Genomic DNA, 19,539 nt, shown 5'->3' on the forward strand with positions numbered 1-19,539 from the left:
GAAGCAGAGGGCTGCAAGTGCTGTCCTGTTCTGTCCAGCACTGTTAGTGGTCAGCAAAAGCATGACTCAGTGCAGCAACTCTAGAAACAGTTCCCCCATCTCCTTATTCTTCATTGAAATGATAGTCTCAAATAAATAAATATTTCACAAATGGTTTCATAAACAGTTACCTTAATTATAAATTACAGTTAATCATTAGATTTCAACAGATCAAATACTGGCGGTTAAACAGCTAAGACATAGTAGATACAAAATAAATAATCCTCAAATTAATAAGTAATATGTATCTAAAATCTGGAGTAACTGATTCTGTGGTTACTTAAGCAAACTCCATATCGACCCCCTACCTGACACTTCCTAATAAAAGTACAATTTTGAAGTTGTATACTTTTTGTTACTTTAATATTTTAAAAAAATTTCTTCAACTCAAAGGTTTTAATAAGTTGTTCAAATGTGGTGATGTAGAAGAACATGTACCAGAACATATTAGAAGATTCATGGAAAATGGAATTAAAAGATAACTTGAATTTGATGCAAAAAAATTGTAATCCATGCCTGCAAGAGAGCCTCAAAACTTATTGAAACTACATATGAAGAGAAAATCAGCACAAATCCCAGGCTGCGCTCACACTAACATGAGCAGCTTCTCTCTTAATTATGCTTTCCATGAACTCTATGAAACACTCATATTTTTTCATTGGCGTGATTGGATAGAATCATGCAAGATTTCAGTCAACAGCAAGTCAAAATTTAAGTCTGACTTGAATCTTGGTGAATTTTTTTTGTCTTTTGAAAATATTTAAGATTCGTTTATTTGTAGCTGAGAATCACTGACAGGCGGAGAAAAGGAGACACAAACGGCTCTCCTGCCAAGCAGGGCCAGGAATCAGACTCTCCATCTGGATCTTTCTAAAAAGTATATTAATGCGTATTAAGTAGCCTATAAAATTGAAATCAGATGATCCTTTTTGTGATTTTTTTTGAAGATAAATACATTGTGAATTTTTTTTATCAACGTCATGGTTTCCTCACAGAATCAACATAATCCAAAGGCAACGCCTTCTCCCCACGCCTGCCTTCTTCACTCCTAGAACTGTTTTCTCCCTCAAACAATGAAAAACTTCATTCTCTGTAATGGGGTAGCAAAAACAAGAAAGAAGAAGAAGGAAGAGAAGAAGAAGAAATTTAAAAACCTGCTTAATTGTAGAGAAACTGAACTGTTTCATATGGTTTCTGGTAACTTCTTAGAGTAGTAAATAGTTAGGAATAGAGTTATGTTAGAACCCATCCTGTGGTAGGAGTGCTTATCAACTTTGAGGAGATGGATACTGGTGGATTCTGCTTTCCTCTATCCCCTGGTGCCTGAATCTTGACAGTAAGTTCAAAACCAATACTTGGTCTCCTAACCTGGGCTTTATGCCCAAGTACACCTTTGGAAGTTGTTCCTCAAAACCAAGAAAAAGTTATCAAACAACAGGGTATTGGATGGAAGAAAAATGTAAAGGAAGACTGGCATCAATGGACAGTTCAGGTGCAGCGAAGTGGCAATCCAGTACTCCACCATGAAGTACTGGTTGGGAAGTGTTTGTGTGCTGTTGGGTGAGATGATCCAAAGGAAGCGGACACACATGCTGGGAATGCCTACTAAAGAGGCATACCAGATGGAAGTGCATTAACTTTACAGTAAGGAGCTGAGCATTCCTAGCGTCTCCTTGAAACATCAGGGCTCCTGGAACCGACCCCATAAATCTGCCCTCCCCTCAAGCTGAGACAATTAAACAGCACTGTGACCTATAACAGGTATTCTGGAACTATTAACTGTTCTGTTAGTTCAACTTAACTTTCTAATTTAAGTTTCCATCGCCTATCTTGTAGTTTTCATTAATTGAGGTCAAAGCAAGGTGTACAAGTATCTGCTCACAGGCTTGTCAAATTCAACACATGCTATTGTTGGCCCTCCCTTTGTGCTGTGGCAGTAGAATTGTTCATCAATGTAGAGTGTTTTCCAAGTGAAGTGCTTCCGCAGTTATCAGAAACTCCAGCTTTTCCTCTGTATTTAACCAGCTGCACAGCGAACATTGCATTTCTTTTTCTATGGCTTGAGCAATAACCTTTACGTAATCATTTCCTACTTTACCATCTTAACAAGGCCTGCCTAGGGTTAGGATGCATACGTACCAATCAAGGTCATGAAGGCAGGCATCCACAGCATGAAATATCATCAATGCAACAATGCCCCTGCAACCTTGTTATACTGTCAAAGACATGGAACAGCTGTTTATAATCACTCATTGGTCATCTCTGTCTTTCCTAGAAAACACCCCATTTGTACTACTAGCAGCTTAATCTCAGGCCAAATATTTTCTTTGCACAATAGTTGTCATCCAAAAATCATCAGTACACAGACATCACCATAGCAACACATATGTAAGCACGTCTTTGTGTTTGTAATATGTACAGGATTGTACTTGCAAGTGTAGATAAGCTTAGTGACATTTTAGATAATATTCTTTTGTTTTCTGATGAAAACGTCAGGATTACTCTCTTAACATTCATGACTAAACAATACACATTGTGCTTACTAAAATTATTTCTGCTGCATTTTAATACAGTCATGCTTCTTCTCTTAACAACAAGGATATACTGAAAAAATGCTTAGTTGGTTCATCGTAGATAGTATATACACAAGTCTAGATGGAGGCTTTTAAAAGTTACATCAAGATGTACATCTTTTATTTCTATTTTAGGTTAACCTCTAATATAATTTTTTTAAAGATTTATTTTTCCTGGACACTCAGATATACAGAGAGGAGCATAGACAGAGAGGAAGATCTTCTGTCCGCCAATTCACTCCCCAAGTGGCCACAATGCCTGGAGCTAAGCCAAGCTGGAGCCAGGAGCCAGGAGCCTCTTCTGGGTCTTTCACACGGGTGTAAGATCCCAAGGCTTTGGGCCGCCCTTGACTGCTTTCCCAGGCCACAGGAGGGAGCTGGATGGGAAGTGGGGCTGCTGGGATTAGAACCAGCGCCCATATGGGATCCTAGCGCATGCAAGGCAAGGACTTTAACTGCTAGGTTATTGCACCGGGCCCAAATTAACTTTTTGTAATATTCTTGTTTGAGGTTGCTCCTCGCACAATGTGGTAATTAATTTACAACAGTATTTTCAGTCTTTCATCATGTAATTTTATAATGCTTTTGCATTTATTGATATAGGGGAACAGATTTAATATATATCATAGATAATATTGTAGTGACTTTAAGAATACATACAGCAATATACATGTACATCAAATCTGATAATATATATTTTTAATTCTCCTCACTTCCCTTTCTCTTTTCTCTTAATTTTATTTGATAACATACTTTAAATTTCCCTTTTAATAAAAGGATAATTCTGTTATAAATGAAGGGTTCTACAAGTAAATTTATAAGCAATAATCAAATGACAAGATTTCACTTTTGCTCATATGAAAATGTAAACATCGTCTATAATAATTTTAAAGTTAAAAAGAATTCACAAAAAGAATGTTCATAAAAATGTGTATTACAAGAATTTGTGCATGAGTTTTAATATTCTTAACCAAAATAAGCTTATCTTTAAATTCCAAGAAAATATTCTCTATATTAACTGCTATAAATCAGAGAGAGCATATATCTGTCTTTTTACATCTGGCTATAAGTTTCATGGTTATATGCGTGTCCACTTCTAATAATCATTTATAAAAGCCATGGACATTGTGGACAGGAAGTGGTCTACCTCACCGAGGTGTGTCCTCGGCTGAGTGAATCCTGTCTCTAATGTTGGGTTTCTCATTTCTCTCCTTTATGTTTTTACCCACAGAATGTTTTTGTAGACAAAACAGCATTTCCGGAGTACAAAGTTTCTGATGCAAAGAAGTCCAAATTCATACTTTTGCATTTTAGCACTTTTAAAGCTGGCTGGGACTGGCTGATTTTGTTGGCCACGTTTTATGTCGCCGTGACTGTACCTTACAACGTGTGCTTTATCGGTAACGATGAGCTGTCCAGCACCCGAAGCACCACGGTCAGCGACATCGCGGTGGAGATTCTTTTCATCATAGGTAAGAACAACTGGTCCTTTTTCTTGGAACATTGCTTAGAGGAAATAAGCATTCCAGATTTTTGACAGGAATTTGAACTATGATCTATGTGCCTGGGTATATGTTTGGGTTTTTGGAAATCGTAGCTCCCATCTTATTCATTGTGCTGCATTCAAACAGATCTAAACTTCTTTACCTGTTTCTACATACATGTGGTGAAAAAGAAGGGCTAAACAGATTTAACAACTCTTTTGTTTGTATTCTCAGATCCTTCAAGATCTTAATTATGTAGGGTCAGAAATGGGGCTTGGCAAGAAGCTACCTGTGGGGTACTGATAGTGGCCAGTTCTGTGCATGGTTGAGGTTCTGGCCTTCCAAGCCCTATTAGCACCATGATGGTGTTTTTGGCAGGTTGTAGAAGCAACGGTTCCAATCAGTCAGGCAAAGCAGTGAATGTCAGATTTTAATTAGACAACAAACCTGAAGAGATTCTTCTTAAGTATATTTATGTCTAGAATATTGGGAACTTTTGTTGGTGTTACATGTGCTTTTAAGTTTATTTCTTCCTTTCCCCTAGCCCTTAAATCTTTGTTTTGTTCGGACCAAAGGCTAACTCTTACCTGCTGATTTAGCATGAACTCTGGGCTTAGATTTCAACCTTTGTCACATCTTGACCATCATTAGCAACCAATACTTTCTTCTTGACCTGAATGTGGTGATACAGATTAATTTCCTTCTTGGGAAGATGATAGAACCTCTGAAAAAATATTTTCAAGCAAATAAGTGAAGAAGGAATAAGAAATTGAGTTTCAAAGGAAAGAAAATAAGTAATTAAAACTGATTAAACCCTGTTTCAGTGGTGGTGATAGTTTTGTTTTTTTGTTTGTTCCTCTGTTAAAACTTGGGGGCCACAGTGAGTTCTCCAGCTGAGGTCAGCACATGTCAGCTCTGTATTCATTTGAATGTCCCTAGTGTGGCTTTGACATCACGTGTCAGATCTCTGGGAGCCTCCTCAGGACCCCTGCTTCTACCCCCAAACTCTTGACCATGGTATGCCTAGGCCACTAGATGGCAATGTTGTCAAGTTAGGTGTCTTGGTGAGACTACAAACCCAACGAAAATTACCTTTAATATTTTCAAACTATACATACTCTTTATTAGGAAAAGATATATGTACCCATGAAGGCATCTATTAAGCCACAGTTAAGTAGCAATTAGCAGCTTGCCAGTGTGGACAATAAAATGCAAACCATAGACAAATTGGGCATGTCTAGATGCTGATTCATTATTGTTTATATCCTGTTACTGTGCAAAAAACTCTGCTGGCTCCTCCCACTCACTCATGATGCCTGTCTATTGACATCTGTAAAGTTTCTGTGACCTGATCAAAGTTCTCAAGCTGCTCAACATGTGTACTAACATTTCATAGGGCTTAATGAAAAAGTAGATGTAAACATTTGTTCAAAATATTTCTTGATCTTGTTATTTTATTTACAATTCTGTTATTAGGAGAAGATTGTATCAGGAAATTTCTTTTTCATTCTTCCTAATAAATAGGTATTTGAAATTCCAAAGAAATGTTTACCAATTCTATTACTCAATGTTCATGGACAGGTTACTTCTTTAACCCCATGAGAAACCACAGTTGCAGCAGCAATATGTTATAAGTTTTCCCATGTTTCTGTTAAGGATATTTAACTCTATTAAACAAGTGGAGACAGTTTTCTCACGAATATTGCCCCTCACTTCTGTGGGGGTTTTTTTTCTTTTTTTTTTACTTCCATTTCTATTATTTCAAGCAGTAAGATGATTCACCCAATAGGCAAAAAATATCCAGTACTCATGACATAACAAAGAAATGGAAACCCATTACTGTCTTCATGCACCTTGGTTTCTATTAAAACTACTTTAGAATTTCAGATTCCGGTAATTTTAGTGTGACTCCTGCCTAGAATCTACTTCTTGCAATTTCCTGTGGTCTATCTCTGCTATTTCTACTTTTAAAGGCGTGTAAGTGCATCTACATTTTATTTAACATATTTGGAAAAATGGCTTAAAGTAACATTTTAAAAAGATTTAGCTGTTTTATTTAAAAGCTAAAGAGTTACAAAGATAGAGACGGAGAAACAGAATGATCTGCCCATTGATTCACTTCCCAGATGGCAAAAGCAGCCGGAGCTGGGCAGGTCAAATCCAGAGGCCTTCTTGGAAATCGTTCATTCCCTGAAATCAGTAAAGAAATGTTCAATGGAAACAAAATCTCCACAGGCCCACTCTTTTCTCTGCATAGGTGACCGAGTGGTGTGTTTTATGTTATGTTAGCCATTATGCAATGATTAGGAATTATGTCAAAGAAGATGGAGGACTGCATATTCCACCTCTGGAGCCTGATTTGCTGATATATAATGCCCCTACTATTCATTTGGTATCTATTCTAATAGCTATTCATTCTAAAAATAAATTTCAAAAGATCAGCCCTGAGTCACACCTTCATCATCTGTGACCTCTACCTGGGGAATATAGAGTCTGGACTACATCCTTTTGAAGGAAATAATGTAGCTTTTTTCTATCCCGTCATTCCACTATAAGCCTAACTAGGAAAAACTTTTGCTCATATCAATATCGGCTGCCCTAATTTTAAAAATCGTCACAGTCACAAATTATGCCAGAAAGTCATTGCTATGATTGGCTTGGTCTTCTTGCTCCTCAGAAGGCCAAGTGCCAACGGAAACAGAGATTGTACTTCCTGCTTGTTGCACATGGACATGCTAGAGCTTCCGAAGGAGTGGGGCAGAAATGCCCATGGAGGAAACAACCAGAGGGAAAGAGCTGAGAAGTTCCACAGTGAAAGGAACATAGAGTCCTGAAACTAAAACAGAACTGTGGCTTCTGAATGAGAGAAATAAAAATGTATCCAAACTTAAGTTATAGTAACACTGAAAACTCTAGAGAATGAAAAATAAGATCTTCCAAACATTGATAAAGAAAACAGATTTCATGGTAAGGATAATAATTAGATTTGAATCGAATTTTTTCCACAATTACAAAGTTTTAAGTTAAAGAAGAATATTATAAAATCGTTTGCTTCTTTGTTTCCTTTCCCATTGCATCTTCACTTACTTCCCTTCCTTTCTTCTATTTCTCTGTTATTTTTATTGTCTTCTCATTTCTTTTGTTCTTTCTCTTAGTTCACTATCCTTCAGAAAATGGGGCCAATGGAGGACATTTTCACAAAACAAATTATCTTAGTACAAATTTAGTAGGAAGAATACTGAATCCAGAGGAAATGAGTGGCTATAAAATAAGAGAAAATAAAAATTAGAATGAAAATTGATAAAAGTATGTTGACAAATTTGATTAGATGTTGGATGAAAAGCAACATTTGTTTTGGTGGACTCACAGAGCAAGGCAAATGGTGGGAGATACATCTAATTAAGCACTGGCTGAAAACATATTAATGCAATTTATGTTTCTAAAATGAATGGAAACCAAAATTCTTTTTTAAAAATATTTATGTTTTTATTACAAAGGAAAATGTACAAATTTTAGTATATGTGCTGCCAAAGCAAGCACGGAAAATGTACAAAGAAGAGAGACAAGAGGGAAAGATTTTCTGTCTACTGGTTCACTCCTTATGTGGCCTCAACAGCTAGAGCTGCGCTGATCCGAAGCCAGGAGCCGAGGACTTCTTCCAGGTCTCCCACGCAGGTGAAGGGTCCAAAGGTTTTGGGCCGTGCTTGACTGCTTTCCCAGGCCACAAGCAGGTAGCTAAATAGGAAGCCATAACGCCTGGATATGATCCAGCGCCTATATGTGATCCCAGCACATGCTAAGTGAGGACTTTAGCTTCTAGGCTAGCATGCCGGACGCATGCAACATTATTTTTAGAACCCTTATTATCAGTTTTGTATATTAATATTTTAAGATAACTAACTATATGGAAAATGAAAAAAGCAAAATATTAATATATGACTAATTTTTAAATAATCAAAAGTGTGAAATGTGAGGTACTGTTAATCTAAAACTATAGGAAAGGAGAAAACAAAGAAAAAGGTGGGAAATCAGAAGGTGCAAACTAAGATAACAATACTAAAGATATTGGAGTAACCTCAAAGTGCAAATGGGTTTAATATCTAGTATCTCATCAATTGAAAGAAGTATATGCAAACTGAACTCATCAAAATCTAGGAATTAGAGCTAACACAGAATTGTATCTAACACAAGCCACTCAGAAAATGAAAGCTCAGAAAATGAATATGGGGCTACAGATCTGTTATCTGAATACTCAACATACCCAACACACCCAATACACCAGTATTCACGTCTTGGGGTAATATATTCCAAACCCAGATCTTTTCAATAGGTTTTAAAATCTGTTATTTTCAGAAAATAGCCCTTTGCGATACCTGCTGAATAAGAAAGCTAATCTTGGAACCTAAAGTATACCTCAGGATTCTACATCTCATGGTTACCAAGGACAGTAACACCTGGGAACACATTCATCACTTAAAGGCCAGGAGACTTTTTCAGACGCTTCTACAGAGTTGGCTCAACATCCCTCTTGAAAAGCTAATAGAAGGATTTTTAAATCCTTGTGTATTGCCAAGTATCCATTATTAGTTGCACTCCAGGTACTGGCCTGTATTGAATGACTCCAAATGTTAGAGGCAAGCATTCCAATAGCTTCCACTCCATTTCACACAACACTTCTACAAACGAGGAAAGGCGTTGATCTGAACCTTAGCTGAGCACACGCTGAACTTTCAGTAACAGTCTAAAAAGGAACCGTCATACAACAGCTTCATCGCTATCATTTGGAGTAATTGAGACTTGTCCCTGTAAAAGTTACGTAACTTTGCCAGGTCTGAGTTCAGTTCTCAGTAGTGTTTACAAATGCATGTTTGTTTAATAAAATTTTTCTTCAAAACTCCTCTATATTGTGCACAATGATTTAAAGTATGATTTTTGCTACCTACTGTGGAATTGAAGGGTAATGTTTTTGTGCCATTCAGCTCCATACATATCAAAATCCATTATTCTTTAGCAGCTAAAGTCTTCACCTTACATCTGCCAGGATCCCATTTGGGCACCGGTTCTAATCCCAGCAACCCGGCTTCCCATCCAGCTCTCTGCTTGTGGCCGGGGAAAGCAGGAGTGCTCTACATTGATCTTGTTAACAATGCTTTGATTTTTATAAGGCACATCAGGCATTTCAATACCCAGACATGGTGTTTCTTGAGGTGGTGCTGGTCAATATTTCACTAAGTATTGCAAATGAAGTGCTGTTAGGAAAGCTGAGGTCTTCAGTAGAGGCTAGAGAACTGAGTGATGTCCTTGTCTGTAGCGGTAAAGGGACGTATTCTGATTGCTCCATCAAAACCACTCACTAAAACACCACAGGACTAGGCATTTTTAAAATACATGTAGAAGGAAGAAGGCAGCAGACTTTTGTGTCAGTAATATACATTAACAAGAGTTGTAACAGAATTTTATGTATTTTTCTCTCATTTTATGCAATATGGAGTGTACTGAAGGATGCTAGGGAAAAGATTTTGGGTGTTTATGTGTCAGGGGTAAAGAGTTCTCTTAGACAATCATTTAGGGACTGGAAATGACAACTGTTGTACTATCTTTAGTGAGTAGCTTCAGAAGTTCCCCCAGTTGCCTGTACTTTGAAAAGCAGTAGAAATGCTAAGAACAAGGAAGAGCCACTGGGCACAACACCAAGAGCAAACAGAAACATTGTCACACATCAGCTTCATTCCAAGGGCCTATGCATGGGATCACATACTGCCATGTACAATAGAAACGATCATCCCAACTACAATCTCTTCATGTCAGAAAAGGAGAAATACAAATTAGTGAACAGCAGTGTTTTGTTGCCACTGTCTCTTGCATTACATACTGAAAGTGTCCTACCAGGCTTTTACATTAAAGGAAGAATAGAGAAAAAAAAGCAAAGGAGCATTTTAAATATGAGAGACCATTTTCCCCATCATTCACCTCAAAGAGTATACGGGGCAAGATATAACACAGAAGAACACACCTTAAATGCTTAGGGTGTCAGCTTGAATATGTAACTAGCACACTCTATATTCGAACAACTGTACAGGGGAATTAAAAAAGCATGGGTACTATTTTGCTTCTCAGTTTGCTTTTTGGTTTCAGTGACATGGCTTGCTGCATGCTTTGAGCAAAGAGTCAATTTGTGCCCCAACTCTGGCTTTGCTACTTCAGCCCACCCTTAACATTACTGAAATCAGAGGTGTGTGATTTGATGTTATTGATTTTTAAAAATTTACTGCTTACAATAACTAAAAATAGATTTAATTATAGAAGCCACAGGTAGCAGTGCACTTCCAGTCAGAACACAAAAATATGATCATTTTCTACTGACCACATTCGTAAAAGTAACCATGCAGCCATGGATGGGAGAGATTGCTTTTCTCTTTACCGAGTATGATTTCTTTATTTCAAATTCTGAGTGTTTTCTTCTGTATCCTTTTTATTGTACTACTTCCTATTTGTGGATAAATCATATTTCAATTTTGCCTGAAAAGCCAACTCTATTAGTCATATTTTAATCTTGATTCTTCTCAGAAATAACTTAGACATATCTGTTTCTTTGCTGGGAAAAAAAACTGGTGCTTGACAGATGCACAATTGGACCAAATAATAGAGACCATAAACAGATTTGGGGATTTGTGATTACTTAGGTTATGATAAACGTGGAACTGCAGTGCTTTAGGGAACTGAAGTTTTCACAAAATGTGTAGGATCAACTGGATTTCCATCTGCATAATGTAAATCTTGACTCTTCGTCCACATCATGTACAAAATCATTTGTAGGTGAACTGTAGACGAGGTGGGACAGTTACAAAATTAAACTCCTAGAAGATTTCATTGTGAAAGATTTTAATCATAGTGGAGATTTTCATTAAACAAACGTCCTGAATCAAAATTTCATAAAAGAAGATATATAAATAAGTGTGCAGTTAGTTTAATGTCTTTGAACACAAGGGAAAGGAAAGTTGCTTCTTAGCAAATAACAACTAAATGTTATAAAGAAGAAAAACACAGAAGTTACAAAGAATTGGAAAAGATATGGAGCAGCCCAAAATGTCATCCAATGCATGAAAGAATGTGAAATGATAGCATTCTCTTTAAATTTTATGCCAATCTCTACTAAAGTCAAATATTGATAGACCTTATGAGTCAACTATTGAACCCAAAACAGTTGATGCACACATTAAACTTGTCAACTCTGTAATCAAGGAAAAATATACTTATATCAGACATATTAAGTGTAATCATGATTTTTATTAAAAATGTCCCTAAAATTCCAAAGTACATGATCTAATTTGGAATTTTAACTGACTGAAGCAGGTAACAGAAGACTGAAATAGTTAATCTGTTGTCGCCAAGTGCAACATTGCAACCAAAGAAAAGGAGTTAAGAGAAGGAATGCCAAGTGTTGGAAGAAAAGTAAGAACTAGTTAATAATGGGTGTGTTCAGATGATATGGCATTCACAAAGCGCAGAGAAGTCACGATGCCTGGAATCGCTGGGTGACACCTTAGCCTTACCAGAGATGAGATGATGGGATTCCTGCGTTGGTAGAGACAGTAATATAGAGGACATTCAAGTCACTTAATCTGTTTCTATGTGATGTTAATGTTGACCATCGGAACTCAGGGGTCCACCTTCGTCACACTGCACCACTGGTGTTAAACAGAAGCCAATTCAGTCATCAACCACCCCTCAATCACTTCACCTTTTTTTCTAAATGTGCTTGTTCTTACGTTCTGTCTCTCAGTGACTCCATTGCTTTTCCTGTCCCATGCCTTTCACTTTTAAGTAAGCAAAGAAGACAAAGGTTGACATCTAGTGCAAGGATTGAGTGATTAGAAAATGTTGTTCACTCAGACTGGCAATCACTTGCAATCATTCTTAGGACTATTATTTTCTCAAGCCTTTTTACTAATCAGCTCTTTATTCATTTATCCCTCATCTTGGAGCTCTAATTTACAGTGACATCATATTATGTTCAAGGGACTGTCTCACAAGGAATGGAAAGAGAATATCTTTAGAATACTGGTCAGCAGCTGGTATAATTAAATCTCTCTCCACTCACGCTGTACCACATTGATTAATTTTTAAAGAAAGAGCTAAATGAAGATATTAATTATTTGTATGCAGTGCATACGCTCTTGTACACATCATTCTATTTTAATTTGCTTTTTAGCAACTAAGCCAATATGATTTTAAAATTATTTCCCATCTGGTATGCATGCTAATGAAGAAAAGAAATTTACTAATTCATGCCATATCGAATTTAACTTGTGGGTTCTTTTTTTTTTTTATTATTTTACTATTTCTAATTCCACAGGTCTCAAGGAAATCAAAGCAGAAAGAAATGATTTAAACTCATTGCTTTTTAGTGTGGGTGACAACCACAGCATTCATTCCTTAGTAGTCTTAACAATTTGAAAACAGATTAAATGCAAAAGTTATCTCTTTGTGAAACTGAATACAATAAGGTAACTGAGGATCCTTTAAAGAAATTAACTGTCATCTGAATCATTAGAATTCAATTATATTCTGCTTCATTCTGGTGGGATACACTGTGATCAGTGTTCTAGAGATTTCAGAAACCACATAAAAAGCTTATGTTAATTCTTCATTGCTCTCCTTATTTACTTGTTACACGTAATACCAATACAACAGATTGCTTCTGCATATACAAGTACGTAGAGACATTAAGCTTTTTAGGTGATGATTCCTTTTTAATGAATTTACTATAATTTTAGAATATTATTCTTAATATAAGCTCTTTGGAGGGTGTGGCTTTGTGCTTATGGACAGTGGTACACATTAATAAGAAATAGAATCAATAAGAAATATTACATGTGAAATTTGGGTGTTCATCTACACGTTTTCCCACGTGAAGTTAATCAGCACTGCACTGCAGTTTTCTTTGTGTCTCACAGGGAAAGCATAATTGGTACTTCTCAGCTATGTTGCGGATTGTGTGAAAGAGACCAAATTTATCCCATGGGCTTTGACTGAGTCACTGATCTGGTTAGGCAAACACACAGGTCTCACAGGAAATGAGACGTCCACTGGGATAGGAGAGGCAGCCTCTACTGCCCGGGAAGCTCCACTTTCCTCTTGCGATTCTTTTGCCGGGGACAACAGGTGTAGAAAGTTCTTTTTTCCTCATCATACTCTTTGTGTGTACTCCCCTCTCTCTTGCAGAATAACAAGCCATAGCCATCTCTTCATTTAAGGGAATATTTACAAACATTGATTCCTCTTGGCTCATGAGCAACAGCATCACATCCTTATCAATAGACTAGCAAAGTGAGTTTCCCATTGCCCCCAAACACAAGTGTAGACGCTACCGTATTTCCAGAAAGTTCATTTTTCTACATTTAACTATGTGACTCTGTTTTAATGTCCTTTGAGTTGTGCTGATCCTGTGAAAACTAGAATCAAAATTCATTTTCTTATACCCAACTGTTATGCCCTCCGAAATACATCTGGATTTGCAGTGATCTTTTAGATAAGGAATGAAAACGGTATAAGAGTCAAATAGCCTGCCTCTATAGCATGGCTTTAATTAACTTTCAGTGCTAAGGTGAGGGTGACAGCAGCCCAAAACCTGAGGAAACAACCTGAGAACCAGACAAACCAGCAAATATTTAAAAAGGGACATTTTACCTGTACAGTTGCCTCACGAGACATTGTTGAACTTTTGCACATAAAATGAAGTAGAACTTCATAAAATAAGAAATTCAAGCTACAGATTATATCTGTGTTTGAAATAATCTCTGCCCTCATTGATCTGGGATGATTTTTGCTTCTTTACTGAGATTCAGCCTTTCATCACAGGATCAATATAAAAAGTACTTAAGAAAAAGATTGTGGAATATGAAAATAAAGGCTAACCTACTGGCTGAGCACAGAACCTAGTATTTAAAATGCCAGTTCATGTTCCTGTTAATCCTCAGCCTGGGAGGTTTGGTTTCTCTCTTCCATGTGGGAGACCTGGCTGTGACTTCCCATCTCACAACCTCATCCTCGCCTAGCACCAGCCATTGCAAACACGTACAGATTGAACCAGCAGATAGAACGCTATCTGAGTATCTTTCTCTGTTTCTCAGACTTGAGATTTAAAGACTATGGTTAACAGCAACAAAAAGTTTATTATGGTGCACAGTTCTTAAAATCTATGCATGTAAGGGGAGTCTTCAAAAGTAGATGACAAATACCTTTTATGAAGCAACTATTAAATTTTTTCGCACCTAAATAAATGAACTCTCTCATTAAATGTCTCAGTTATTTTACCTATTTGATAAATACCAGGAACACCAAAAGATAGATCTTCCATCCACTGGTTCTCTCTCTCAAATGCCCTCAGCAGCCAGTGCTGGACAAGGCAGAAGCCAGGAACTTCAATCTCCATCTGGTTCTGCAAAGGATGCAGAGGAACCAAAGACTTGAAATACCATCTGCTGGCTCCTGAAATGCATTGGCAAGAAACAGGATTGGGAGTGGAGTAGCCAGGCCTTGACCTGAAATTCCAAAATGAGATGCTGGCTTCTTCAGTGGCAGCTTAACCATTGTGCTCCGACGCCTGCCCTTAATGTCATTTTTGTTGTTGCTAAGATTTTTTGGAGTACCTTTGTACTGTCTATGTACTTCAGAAGAAATGGCTAATTGAAGAAAATAACCTGTACTAATCTCATGGAACAATGAGTGGATGTGGTGAACATTCAGTATGTGATAACTGTAATTTTCATTGGTATAACTGCTTATATGAATAATGATGTTGTGTCTAGATCATATTAAATTCTCAGAAATATTACTTTCTGCTCTTTAATATTTGTTTTGTGTGTCAAACTAGATCTCTGAGAGTACTCTGATATCACCAGTGTGAAGTCGACTAAATGTTAGATTGCCTAATTGTACGCAATGTTCTTCCCTTCCCCCTTGCCTGCTTGCATGCCGCCTCTCGTCTTCCCTGCCTTTTCTTCTTTCTTATCTTATTCTTTTTTTATTTCCCTATCCTATTTCCTCAAGCAGATATTATTTTAAATTTCCGAACAACCTATGTCAGCAAGTCTGGCCAAGTGATCTTTGAAGCAAGATCGATTTGCATCCACTATGTGACAACTTGGTTCATCATTGACTTAATCGCTGCCCTGCCTTTTGACCTCCTGTATGCTTTCAACGTCACGGTGGTGAGTAGAGCCCTTCCATCTCGCTTGCCTGCTTGGCTTTATTCTTGTGCCTATTTTTCAGAGAGGGATTTTGTTAATCTATGTATTTTTGATGATTTTTACATAGTTTGGGTGATAAGGGTCAAGGGCTGCAGGAAGGTGGGTGAGACCATTATTTATACATTCTTTTTTCTTTTCCTTCCTATATCTGGGGGAAGGGGAGAAACATGAGGAGAAGCCACCCAGGCTCCCATCAGAGGGGCATTTTTAAATGTTTATGGCAATTGGTAATGCTGGAGTTTCTGCCTTTCTTATTTTCACTTATTTAAGTATCCAGAAACAGTACATACAAAAAAAGAATAAGGCCTAGTCACTATATGAATATTTTAATAAGGAAACATTCTGTAGGAATGTATGCATTATTTTGTATAACCTAGGCAGATATTTGCCCCAAGAGGTTGATGGACAGAAAGATTTTCCATCTCCAAGATTCACTCTCCAAGTGGCCAATGATGAGAGCCGGGCCGAACCAAAGCCAGGAGCCAGAAGCTTCTAACAAATCTCCCACACAGTAGCAGGGTTCCAAGGCTTTGGGGCATCCCCCACTGCTTTCCCAAGCTATAAGCAGAGGCTGGATTGGAAATGAAGTAGCCAGGGCACGAACTGGTGCCCATATGGAATCCCGAAGTTTGAAGCCATTGCGCTGGGCCAGATTTTCTCTCCTTTTATGACCTATTTGTAAATATTCCTTTTTCCATTTGACCAAACCAACTCAAGACTGATGGAGAGAAGGAAGAAAGTTGGAATTAAAAGAACCAAGCCAAAATTTAGAGATCCTAGCAAAAATGTTGACTGGGCAGAAACTTAAAAGACACAATAAACAACAAAAACTTGAGAATTCTCTGGCATTTATGTTGATTGCTTGTAAACTGGTAAAAGTCCTATCTCCTCACAGGACAGAAAGTAAGGCCACATAATTCATGCTTTTAAAACCAAAAGGTTCTTCCTTATAAATAGATTTTTAGAGAGGCCATACTGGGCCGTTAAAGCGGTTTTCTACTAGACAGCATTAATATGTAAAAATTTACTATACATCAGTTCAGATTTACTAACTTTCTATTTCAGTTGACAGCCCCTCTTAGAAATCATGTTCTTTTTCAAGAATTCTAGAGTATGGTTTTTCAATATTAGTTAAAATGATCAGTGCTTCAAATATAGACTTATTTTCTACTTCAAAATGAAACATAGAGATGTAATTGGACTTCTTAGTACAGACATGCATTTCTTAATTGTCTATATAGTGATTTTCTTTGTGGTCTTTTTTTTTTAAGTTGAAAGATTAAGAGTGTCAACATCTTTAAGAGGTGTATAACTCAACTAAAGTGAAAAGCTCCCAGGACAAACTTTGCGCACAAGATCAATCAGAGCTACAGTGAATAATTATCTAGGTTTTCCAAAGTGTTTTTTGAAGACTGAATTTGACTAGATAAGTGTGCTGTAATGAAATATAATGACTTTAAAAGATGGCTTTTGCAAGATTACACAAGAAATCTGAAACCATGTAACTCACAAACATTAAAAAAAGAACTTCCAAATTCTCCTGGCAAATTGTTAAATAAGAAGTGAATGCTTTTTCAAATTTATTGTGTATTTTGTTACTAAATAGCAATACAATTTGTGTATTTTATTGGGTACTAATAAATGTGAAATTTTAAATTAGTATATGTAACATATAATAACGTTGTAAATAAACTTATAAGACAAAAAACATGTTATACACATGGGGACTTTTAGAAGGTATATTTCTTGGACCTGGTGTTATGTTGCTGTGGGTTACGCTTCCACCTGTAATCCCAGCAAACCCTGTCAGGTGCCAGTTTAGGTCCCAGCATTTCTAATGCGCCTTAGAAAGCAGCGGAGGGTGACCCAAGCACTTGGGACCCTGGCATCCTGGAAATATATCCACATGGAACTCCAGAATCCTGGATTCTTCCTAGATGAATCCAGCAATGTGCTTTCTCTTTCTCTTGATTTCTCTCTTTTGCCTGTTATTCTCTGTTTTAAGTAGACAAATAAATCATTTAATAATTTGCTTCTTTTTTGTTTAAAAAAGGTTTAATTTTTATTTTTTTTAAAGATTTATTTATTTTTATTGCAAAGTCAGATATACAGAAGGCAGATTTACAGAGAGAAGGAGAGACAGAGAGAAAGGTCTTCATCCTCTGATTGACTCCCCAAATGGCCATAACAGCTGGAGCTGAGCCAATCCAAAACCAGGAACCAGGAACTTCCTCTCGGTCTTCTACATGGGTGCAGGGAACCAAGGACTTCCAAGGACTTGGGCCATGCTGTGTTGCTTTCCCAGACCATAGTGGGAAAGTGGGTTGGAAAGGGAACAGCCAAGATCCAAACTATTGTCCTTAAAGCAAGCCAGCCCTGCAGGTAGAGGCTTAGTCTGTACATCACAGCTCTGTCCTCAATTTATATATGAATATTTTAAAAATTCATCTTGCATAAAATGTGAGCTCCATGTATAGCTTTTGCACAATTTGCATTTTCATGAATGATTTTAGTATCTGCATACCATTATCAACCTCTTTGCCTGAAGTTAACCTGGATAAAGGCTTTTTCAAAAAGTATAATTGATATGTTTGATGAATTTTAAGTACTTCTATGCTTTCTTGCTACCTTTTTTTTTTATCATTTAAAGACTTTCAAAGGATGCCAGTGCTAGTTATAGTTCAACATCTGTACAGAAAGAGAAAAAAAGAATAAAGAGGGAATCTATCTTATCACTGATATTTTTTCCTATTTTTGAAGACCTGGATTTTTTTTTTCACTTATGGAAAAACAGATGGAACTGGCAATCATTATGTTAAGTTAAATAACCTAGACACAGAAAGACAACCACCCACGTGACTTCTCTCTATATGAGATCATTTCCAGATTATCAGAGTCTGCGAAGAATGAAGCAGGGTTGGAAGGAATTTGGATAATGGGTACCAAAGCAGCTGGATAGAAGGAATAAATTTTAATGTACCACAGCATAAAAGGGTGACTATAATTCACAATAATAATGTACGTATTTTATGGAGGACTGGACTAGACAATGTTGAAGTCTCCAAACACGAAGAAAGGAAAAGGAAATAGGAATATTAATACCCTGATTAATCAGAATGCACTATTCAGATGTGTTGAAATATCACACTATTTTCTGTAAATATGCATAATTGTTTCATGATAATAAATGAAAGAAATAGAAAAAAAAAGATTGGGCATATGATCATTTAAAACATTTGCACATCTGGTGTTGGCAGTGTGATATAGCTGGTTAAACTACGACTTGGGATGCCCGTAGCCCATGTCAGAGTGACTGGGTTCATATCCTGGCTCTGCTTCTAGTGCACCTCCCTGCTGCTGTTCCCCCAGGGAGATACCAGCTCATGCTTCAAGTTCCTGGGTTCCTGCCATCCACATGGGAGATCTTAAGCAAGCAAGTGGTTCCCTACTAGAGCCTGACCCCCTCCCCAACTGTTGTGGGTGTGTCAGGAGGGAGCCAGTAGATGGAAAATCTCTCTTTCTCTCTCAATCAATTAATAAATGAATGAAAATTAGCTCACAAATTTCTTATCTTCCTCAGACACATTGGTCAGGATGAAACATTTTATTTGAATAGAAAAACTGTTCAAAGTATTCTATTTCTTCTAAAGAGAACCAAATTTATGACAAGTAACAGATGAGTTATGTGTCCACTGCGAAGTTATCTATCACATAAAAGAAACAGAACAAATAAATAAGCAACCAAAGGTATTCCACATGTAAATAGTGTTTCGTTAGGGCAGACATTGATGACATTCAAAAATGCAAAATAGCACCCAGAAGTATTTAACACATGATTTGGCTTTGGCTCTGCCAATAATTGCCCATGAAAATTGTTTTAAATACAGTTCACACACTTTATAAATTGAAACCTTGCGTGGATATCACTGTCGATGGTGGTGTAAGTGATGAAAGTGCTGATCCAGTTACAGAAAGTACAACTGAATAAAGAATAAGTGTATGTGTCTCAGTATTACCACTTACCAGATTAAGGAAGCTAAAATGGGTGTTCATTCCTCAGGGTTTCTGAATGGTTGTAGGAGGTAACATAACATGCTTTGCTACGAACCTGGCATGGTAAAGGCCTCAGTCGATGTCTGACTGTTTATGCCTGCTCCCTTTACCGTCTTCTCAGAGGTGGTCAGGTCCACT

At 37.2% G+C, this 19,539-nt stretch overlaps 1 protein-coding gene across 1 annotated transcript in view; it reads left to right on the forward strand.

Moving 5' to 3' along the window:
* Positions 1-19,539, forward strand: part of KCNH8 (potassium voltage-gated channel subfamily H member 8) — a 215,474-nt gene that overhangs the window by 115,050 nt on the left and 80,885 nt on the right. Inside the window, exons 5-6 of the mRNA XM_058657087.1 lie at positions 3,844-4,084; positions 15,152-15,309. Of these exons, the coding sequence (XP_058513070.1) occupies positions 3,844-4,084; positions 15,152-15,309 (399 nt within the window). The remainder of the gene's footprint in view (positions 1-3,843; positions 4,085-15,151; positions 15,310-19,539) is intronic.

Source organism: Ochotona princeps, chromosome 30 (genome assembly GCF_030435755.1).
Source record: "Ochotona princeps isolate mOchPri1 chromosome 30, mOchPri1.hap1, whole genome shotgun sequence".
NCBI classification, from domain to species: Eukaryota; Metazoa; Chordata; class Mammalia; order Lagomorpha; family Ochotonidae; genus Ochotona; species Ochotona princeps.